The 10016-nt window shown below is 33.4% G+C and overlaps 1 protein-coding gene across 1 annotated transcript; it reads left to right on the top strand.

Moving 5' to 3' along the window:
• Positions 1 to 1841: 1841 nt before the first annotated feature.
• LOC149373204 (uncharacterized) lies at positions 1842 to 3108 on the top strand. The gene is made up of 3 exons (XM_089597712.1): positions 1842 to 2176; positions 2339 to 2398; positions 2898 to 3108. The coding sequence occupies exons 1-3, from the start codon at positions 1985 to 1987 to the stop codon at positions 3084 to 3086; spliced, it is 441 nt and encodes a 146-aa protein (XP_089453838.1). The 5' UTR covers positions 1842 to 1984; the 3' UTR covers positions 3087 to 3108.
• Positions 3109 to 10016: the final 6908 nt, after the last annotated feature.

The following is a 10016-nucleotide window of genomic DNA, read 5'->3' as shown; positions in this document are numbered from 1 at the left end:
CGCATCTTTAAAAGAAAGTGTAGAAAATTTAAAAGGCAACAAGGCACTTGATAAACTCTGCAAATTTGTGAAGCTTCATCTCACTCTTTTTAGCATTAACTTGTACAAATGAAAAATCATTTTCTGCCATGCGTCGTCCCTGGAAGAAAATTACTACATAAGCTGGCTAGAAACTTGTCAACGTATATGACCAAATAAGCCTATAGCATGTTCACGAGTTTCTAACCAGTTTATGTAGTAACGTTTCTACTAGGGGTCTAAAGACTTATATTCGGTCTATTATGCTAAAGATAATACTCAATGATCTTGCTATAATTCAAGTACATCGTGTCGAGGAGTCGATAAATATTTTTATTAATCTGCGTAGTAAAAGAAGATCTATTTCGTCAACGTGTATTGATTAAAAAAAATTTTTATAAAATTTTTTTGTTTTACTTATTTTCGAATATTTGTAGTTTTCACGATTTTTAATATATTAAGTTGTACTAAAATATAAAGTTACTATGCAGTACATCTTAATAGATCCATGAAAGAATTTTTGAATATTTTACAGTAAAGTTTGTAAATAGAGTTATTTATAAATACTTATACAATAGATTAAAATATTTTTTAACTAAGTGCCACAGAATTTAGGAAGTTCCCCTTGATTCTTTCAAGGAGGTTTGGTTGTTTTCAAGGAGATTTATTCACTCATGTAAAAAATAAATGTTGTACTTTAACATGCTGGAAGTAGATATAAATTTTTTAAATATTTTCATCAGCCGAATTTTCAGGGAAAAAATCTCCGAAATCGCATTATTTAACATGCTCTCATGGGCAGAAGCGATTATCCAGCCTTTATTGTACAAATTTCGAAGCTAGAAATTTATTTATGATGAGAAAAAAGTTCAAATAGATAGCTTAACTTTTATGAAAGACTTTTGTATCAAAAAATATGCATCTTATATGACATTTAGAAGTAATATCTGTGTAAACGTAAACAAAGTTGCGAGAAGGTCTTGTGCTAAGTGTATAGGAGAGAACCGAACATCGTCTGTTGTCAGCTGATTATTTTTAAACGGAGCAAGACGTCTCTACAGAATTGCTTTTAGAATTTGTTAGACTGGAATTCATGACCTGAAACTTTCATAATGAAACTCAGCCTTACTTAAGACTTTAAACTGTAATGCTGTGCAAAAAAAAGTTTGTTTTTCAAAAATTCATAACACACTTTTTATGACAAAAGTTGAATCTCCTTTTACTTTTTTGAGCTTATTTTTTTTCATGCAAACCACATGTTTTCAAGTTTTTTTACTTGAACCATCGGAAACAAGCTGCATTAAAGTATGTGCCGTAATTTGTTTATGACATTTAATGGTTTTAACTGTAGGCACTGACGAGTTGAACACAGTTAATTAGCCGTGATGTAGTAAGCAGACGTTTTCATGCGCCGTTAGCACAACTCACTTTAACACGGTGTCTTATGGAAGCCCCCCGCACACCCACTCACCCCACCCCCCAGAAAAAACGACCGAACCTTCTTAAACATGTACTTCAACACATTCGGATTTTACAGCGTATAAATGACTGGTGCTGCCACACTTTGCCTCAAAGTTCATGTTATAAATCTTGTGGAAAAAAAAGCTTTCAAGTATCCATCATTAGCGCATCAATTGACCCTTACTGCCCATAAGACCCAATGCTTAAGATATGTTAAAGTGACTAGTGGCGCCAGCCCTCCCCTTCAACCTAATGCACCTAGCGGATATAAAACATACTATATGCTACATCTGTTATGCATATCATTCGTCCTGGGGGCATACGTAGAATCGTAGCTGAAGTAATCGGCTTACATAAAGAGTTTCATTCTATTCTCTGCCACGAGACCGAAAGACACTCACTTCACCTATTAGTAAAAAGGGGTTCTGCATAAAGTAACTTTAACTACAATCTACGCTTTTTTCACCAGTCGAGAAAATCACGATGTACTAGTATTTTAATCAAAATGGCTGACGAAAATGTGAAAGTAAAAATCGATGACGGCGATGATATAGGACCTCCCTTCGGTGGGAGCGAATATTCTAGCTTGTCGGGTCATCAGATTGTGTCTTCGAGCAACACAAATACAGAGGAAAGAAAGTTAGCCGTTACAAAGATACCCGGTGGTGATTGTTCCTTCGAACCCAACGAAAATAAGGTAAAGCCATCAGCAATAGTGAACAAATAACTATATGAATACGTGTATATATGTACTGTATAAAACATATACATTTATATATATATATATATATATATATATATATATATATATATATATATATACATACATGGTGACTACATGATAGTAATGTATTTGTAGGACGTTTATAAAAGAATGATGGATTGTGCACAATTTTCCCTGGCTTCAATAAGCGCTACCGTAAGTATGGAAGTTCTTTATCTAATTTAGTTTTAAAATCGTCTTAAACGCTTAAAATAAGTTTTAAAACGTATATGCTGTTTGTCTCATGTTCTGCTCCGTCAACAATTTTGATCAGACCTTAGTATAAACAAAAGTTTGTACCTGTTGGAATTCTCTTATTTCTACCTGCATCATACGTTTACCTGAACATAAATTTTAATGGCCACTGATGTAATCGTTCTGTGATTGGTCAAGACCAGTCTTGGGTGCATAAGTTTGAAAATGGGATTAAATGAGAAGTTAAAATTTTTACTAAAAATGAAAATTATATATTTAGTAGTTGCAAGTTATTTAATTGTTCTAACCAAATCAGAAAATTAAATATTTGTTATTAACTCTCAGAGAGTTGGTCAAGAAGCTTGCGGGAGTGAATCCTCCAGTACTATTTACTTTATATGAATACAGCTTATTTTATTATAAAAAAATATGTTAACTAAGATATCTGTGTAATTTTTAGGTCCGTGATAACTTTATCACAGTTACGGGTCAACTAGAAGAAAATGGAAACATCTCATACGAAACTATGACCGTCACCCGTGACATTTTAGAAATGTATGATATGGAAAAAGTTGAGGCATGGCTTAGTGAAGACAAGACCTTGTATATATCTTTTCCTAAAAAACATGGGCCAGTTGTCGATAAATAGACTGTCACCAAGATTAAAAATATCTGCTTAGTCACGGTCACGGTTAACAAAAAAAAATGTATAAAGAAAAAAATAAATGATGTCACTGCATAACCTCATCTTTTTTATCACGAATAATGAACCAAAGCCATTTGAAGTCTCATAGTTTTAATCACATTGATACAAAAATAAAAATTAAAATTTTAACGTTTTCTAATAAAAGTTAATTAATACGCTTATACACTTGTCGATGCACTAATTATGCTAAGTACAGTTTCTTGATTTAATACCAAAAAGAAATACTTACAGTATAAAAGTCTACTGCAAAATTACCTATGATACAAGATAGAAGGTATACTAGAAGTATATCTTATAAAACTTGCACTTGATTGTGTTGTTGTACAAGTGTTTTTGTAGGCTTAAGTTCTTTGACGCAGCTTAAACATTGAGTTAAAAAAAAGCTGATCAAATATATGCTTATGCAAGACTTTACACAGTAATTAAATAGTTAATTTGAAACACTGAATTTCTTTCTACTTAGGCTGGAAAATTTTTTAAGTAAAGGAAAAAGTCAAAATTCCCACGGAAATAGTATATTACGTTACGAGGCCGTTAAGTGGCTGATGTACGGCCGCGTGGAGTGTGTCGCCTGAGGCGGAGCCGAGGGCGACATCACGCGGCCGTCCATCAGCCACGAGCCACCTTACGGCCGAGTGACGTATACAATTTTTCGTCATCTCGTATAGGAAAGTTTGTTCAATAGGTTGATTTGGTTAACGCAGGGAAAAATGAATCACTCAGTGAACCGTGCGTTCCTTACAAGCATTGATCCTATACACCAAGGTCCTCATGAAGTGCAAACGAACGTGCCCAATAATTGGACTGACCGATCGATCACAAAAAAACATACGCATAATTCAACAGTGAATGCTAGAATACATATTTTTTTTGATAGTTCTTCAAAGTACACTAAAAAAAAACTTTCATTAAACGATACTTCATTCTTGGTTTTCCAGTCCATGTATTAAATAAATGCTTTTTCATGTAGAGCGCGAGCCTTTCAAGGTACCAGTCTAATGAGGCTCTTTTACAGTCAAGCTTGAATCAGATGGCGCCAGGGTACGTCGCGGCTGTCATGGCCGTCTCACTCACACAACATTACTTTTCAGTATTGTATGTATACAGGAAATTAAAGTGTAGTGGTAAAGCGCAATATTTGAAATTTTGAAATAAATAAGGAAGACAAGAACAATATTATGGGAGCTTAAAAGCTTCAGAATTGAAAAAGCTTTTAAAGGGAAAGGAGCAAGAGTCAGTGGAAGAAAAGCAAAACTCGTGGACAGGTAAGTGTACATTTTAGGTTATATTTACAAGGCTATTTATGTATTTGTTTACTAATTATTGGTCTCTCAATTGCTTCGAGGCACTTTTTTTTATCACACTATCAGAAGGAAATTTAAATTTCACTTTCTTATCACAGGATATTACACTGCACTTCATTTTTCCTACTATCTTCAAACGTAAATGCAAACAAAAATTGTCTGCAAACAACAGCAATCATTTACAAAGGTTATGTCTTCTGCTTTGCTCATCACACAGATAGGCTCACGGACACAATACACAACTGTAAATTTGACGGTGTGCAAGTGCGACAACCATGACAGCTGTGACGTGCCCTGGCGCCATCTGATTCAAGCTTGACTGTAAAAGAGCCTCATAACCATGAAAATTTATTTACCATTACCTACCAGCAACTCTAAACTTGAAATAAATTTTATTAAAAAAACACGTAGTAATTATTTTAATTACACGTACACAAGAGACGAGAAACAGATCATACGGTAAACGATAAGTAAGAGAAGGTAAAAAAATGGGCAACGCTATATTTAATATAGGCGTGAACCAACTTGACGCAACGATTTTTTTTTTTCTTTCATTCATCATCGCCCGTAGGCTCAGGCATGGCATTTTTTTTACACAAGCATAGTGTTTATTAGCCACCGGTGCACCTCAGTTATGACCAGATGTTTATATACATATACATACATAAACATCTGGACCAACTCAGTCACACCTATGATCACGTAGACGAAGCATCAGAGAAACAGTTAATCGACCTTCGAGAATCAAGAGCACAGGCGAAACGGCGAAACTCGAATGGTGACCGCAAGCGGTCACCCATCCAAGTATTAACCGCGCCGAATGCAGCTTAACCTTGGAGAACGATGAAACTGCAACTCTACCGTTGCGCCACCACGACCACTCGACGCAACGATAAATGCGGATAGCAGAAGGCATTACAAAGGTGAAAAGACAATGCGCACATGCGTCTGGCCGTCAAAAAAAAAATACAACTACAATTAACACAACATTTGGCCACCATATATACATAGATGCCAATATACAGATCTCATATATATAGATAGATAATCAGTGTGCATTTGAGAGCACGGACCTCGTAGAAGTGCCTCGCTCAGCGGACGTAAAGAAATCCAGCGGCCGTACATTTGTCGCTTTACGTCCTACTAAGCGGACATAAACAACAAACTTTACTGTCGGGGATGACGAAAAATATTATTAATTAAAGCTAAAATATTTTCATTAAAATTATTTATTCCACGATTATTTTATTTTCCTTTTACCCACCTAAGGTTGCATCATGTACAATTGACAATGGCGTAAGTCGTCCTTTGTTATATATTTTCATTTAATAAAACTTTTCCTAATAACCTTCATAAGACTATGTAGAGTATTTTGTTCATGTTGATTTGATTTTTCTTTCAGAATTCTAATTTATAAAACTATGTATCTTACAAAATAATTCCTTCATAATACGTAATTTAAAATACGATTGAATTCCAGCAAATCTAAAAGAATAGATGAGAATAAAAAGTTCCAAATTAAATTTAGAAAAACAATTGTACAATTATAAAAATGAAATGAAACTTGATAGTTTTTACTTGCAATACAAAGATTTCTACTGTGCAACGGATAATATAATAACGTACATGTTGGAAAGGGCTACATCTTTTATAACATTTTAATTTTCAATGTGGAAACATGGTATCTAGAGATTTCTTATGATAAGGAACTTTTTCTTTTGATATTTAGTCAAAAAGAAGAAGCGCACTTTTCTTTTATTTCACAATCTTACGGGGTGAATAATTTTGAGACTGTTAAAACTGTTAAAACACATAACGTGATGTAGAAAGTGATAAATAAAGTTATAATGACTTTTCTATTGAGAATTCATACTTTTTATTTTCGTTTAACGTTAAATCAGTACTTAAATACTTGTACTATTTAAATAAATAATCATTTGTATAATGAGACCCTAACATTATTTTGCTTTTGTACTGTATTTTTTGCCAATGACTTCAAACATTACAAATTTCGTTCTTAGTAATGTTCACCTTTCGTTATTCTGTTTCTTAATTACTCGTATCGGGACAACCAAGATAAGCCAATACTATATAAATATTCTGGCCTTTTTACTACCGTACGATAGTATCTTACTAAGCTGTCGTTGACCATAAGATTGTCTTGATGTGCACCAGACGCAAGCTTACGTGAAAAAATTTTCTTGTCTCAGAGTAGTTTAAAAACTTTTCTTTAGGCTTCAGGAATCACACGATTATTATATAAAAAATATATTCAAATAGTATATTACTCATCTAAGGAGAAGAAATTAAGAATGACTCAGATGGCAGGCAATTGACAATCGCAAATCGCAGATCGCAGGCAATTTCAGGCGACAAGCATGCGATCTGAGGGATTCTTTGTTTCCTCCCGTGGGTTGTGTTCGATTTTTTACCAATATCAAGGCGAATCTATGTTGATAGTTTCATTAAAACCCGAGATTAAAAAAAAAAATATTATTTTGTTTGTTTCATATTTTATTTAAAAAAATAAAGGATCATTACATCTGCTTTCATAGTATGGTTTATTTTGAAGAATAACCTGACTAGTACAAAACTAAAAAAAAAAAATTATTACATAAATATTAGAAGAGGTAGAGTAAAATAGGTCAACTATATGAATTGTCTACGTTAATATTGTAATTTAAATGCTTTTTATCTGATTAAAAAAATGACATTTGAAATATAGTTAACAATAAAAAAAATCGTTAAATAGCGTAGATTTGCGTTGTAGCAATACGTAATTATTTGTCTTTAATTTTCTACAACACACGCACTTTAGTATTTTCTTGAATTCCCTGATTCTTGAATATCCTGAATACTAGCTAATTACTTTTTTTTCAGTTTAGTTTGGTTTGCCTTTTGAAATTGAATAAATACAAAAATCGTGCACTTTGACATGTAAATGAAATTTTACAATTAAAAGACAATCAATTTGGAAATTTAAATTCACTTATAACAACAACAATTGATATAAAAGAAAAGAATACCAAAAAAAAAAATGATTTTCAATGTATGATAAATTGTAGATTAAATTTTGATTTTTTAAATTCTGTGTGATTAAAAAGATACATTTTTGTTATTGATGCCCCAGAAGGTTCAGGAAAAAACTTTCTATTTACAACGTTAAAATATCATTTCATTTTTTGTGGAAAAAAAATTCCATCTATGGCATGGACTAGTGTAACATCAATCTGACTTCTAAAGAGAATGCTCAATCATAGAACATTTCGTTTACAATTAGATCATAACAATGTAAAAAGTTCTTTCTTGGAATTTGAATCTGAATAAAATTGGTAGATTACGTCACTAGGGCACGAAGTACAAACATGAGCGCCCGAAGGGCACGATTGTTGTATGTTGGTGCCCGAGTTGCGTATAATGTTTTTTTTGCCCACGGCCTAAAGTGATTACAAGGGCGCAAAGTGTGACCCGAGGGCGCAAAGCGGCAAATGCACTTTGGGCCCTTGGTAAGAAATGGTAGTTTTCCTACGAGTTTGAAAAGTCTCTGTTTGCGAACCGAGAAGTTTGCGGCCCGAGCCGAAGGCGAGGGACGTAACGAGGTTCGTAAAGGAGACTTTTCGAACGAGTTCCGGAAAACTGCTTTTTCGCCCGAGGAAGTACCAGCCTCCCAAAACCATCCGAGGGCGGAAATAGTAGTTTTCCTACGGTTTGAAAAGTCTTTGTTTGGGAACCGAGAGGTTAGCGGCCCGAGCTGAAGGTGAGGTCCGTCACGATGTTCGTTAAGGAGACTTTTCAAACGAGTATCGGGAAACTTCTTTTTTGCCCGAGGAAGAACCAGCCTCCAAAAACCACCTAATGGCGGAAAAAAGTATTAAATTATCATATCTTTAAACATTACTTCGTATTCTAAAACGTAATATCAATATTCGTATAATCAACAGAACATTTTCTTATTCATCATCATTACCTTTTATTTTCCACCTCGGTCGTTTTTGAGAGGCTGATGTGCCCTCGGTAGAAAAAATAGGATTCAACACATAAGGGCCATCGCTCCGTGAATACCTTACGTCCATCAGGTTCTGCTTCACAGGTCCCCTGGGCCGCAAAATAGCCCCAGAGACGACGGCACTTATCCGACAAAAACTACTATTTATACATAAAACAATTTTTTTGAATCCAAGCATTTTCCACGACTATAAATAAATCTTAAGGTCAAACTCTTAGTTATTTGAAAAAACCACTGTTTTCGCATGGTCAGTTATATGTCGCGTTTATAAAATGCAACAATGGAAATGAAATTTATATTAAAATAGACCGAGATTAGAATTTGGAAATAAAAAGTATTGACGGACAAGAAAAATTTGGCGTTATCTATTTTAAGGTAGACGAAGAAATTTTATTTTTATACTTCTGCAAAAGCATAAAATTGTACGCAATATTATTGCATAGTTTATTTAAAATATAAATGTCAGACAGAAATTTAATACAATGTAAATAAGGTAAAAACCAATAGAATTTTACCTTATTTAGAGGGGCACCAAGAACGGCTGAAGAGGGTGGTAGGGGTTTTGTGAAATGATCCCCGAAAATCACCATATAATGTTGGAATATAGGAATATGCATATATATATCGCTAGGTGCACTTTTATTTTAGTTAATAACGCGTGTGAAATAACAAGAACTAAGGGAAAGATGAGATGAGGTTACGGCAAAAATTGAAACCTGACGCCCAATACAATGAGTTCATCTGAACATACGAGCTTGTCGTGTAGCTGGATATCGAATTTATAAAACCGACTTAGGATAAAGCTTAAAATTGAAATAATAAAAGTGATTAAAATGTTTGAAAAACCGTATAGAGCTGGACAAGCTCATTCATCTAAATGATACTTTCATTAAAATGGTGAGAAGAGAGAATGTTTGCATAACATCTTTAAAAAAATTTTTTTTTTTTAATTTTAATTTTGATTTTAATTTTTTTTTTTTCATTTTTTTTCAATTTTTATACTATTGTGGGTGCAAAGTCTTTTTGAGTCTTCGAAAAATAGAAACATATCTTTTAAGTTGAGGTGATAACTTTCAGTTATTTTTCATATGTACGTATTCAACTGATATCCACGGGCAAAAATCTGCTCGTTTTGCCTTTGGTAAGAAAAATAACATATGAGACTTGAGCACAAACATACAATAATCGTATCCTTCAAGCGATAATGTTTGTACTTATGTGTCCTAGTAACGTCATATAATAAAAAGATTTAAGTATAGTCAGTCAACCCCACCATACAAGTTCTCAAATTTGTACGGTTTAAAAATTATATCTAACAGAAGATGATTATCATACAAGGGCTAAGTCATCAATCTCACTCAAATAATTATCTATAATTTTTTAATTTTAAAATTCATATTTCACAGAAATAATGTAAAATTTAAATGTGTGCATGGATGAAAGTATCTCATACACGTAACGTACAGAAAAATTGTTTTTTCTAGTTAGAGCAAGAACCCCATCCGCAGCTCTTTAAAAGGTTATTGGCCACTTACTTTTTCAGGTAATTTTTACCTGTTTTTT

Source organism: Copidosoma floridanum, unplaced genomic scaffold, assembly GCF_036245765.1.
Source record: "Copidosoma floridanum isolate Cflo_tuat_1 unplaced genomic scaffold, Cflo_Japanese_pri ptg000035l, whole genome shotgun sequence".
NCBI lineage: Eukaryota > Metazoa > Arthropoda > Insecta > Hymenoptera > Encyrtidae > Copidosoma > Copidosoma floridanum.
This window is presented reverse-complemented; position numbering and strand designations above follow the sequence as displayed.

Bases quoted from the DNA above. Each gene is read 5' to 3' on its own strand.
- LOC149373204 (XM_089597712.1), top strand. From the start codon at position 1,985: ATGGCTGACGAAAATGTGAAAGTAAAAATCGATGACGGCGATGATATA. The intron at 2,177-2,338 runs GTAAAGCCATCA...ATGTATTTGTAG, and splicing joins TCGAACCCAACGAAAATAAG to GACGTTTATAAAAGAATGAT. The intron at 2,399-2,897 runs GTAAGTATGGAA...TGTAATTTTTAG, and splicing joins TGGCTTCAATAAGCGCTACC to GTCCGTGATAACTTTATCAC.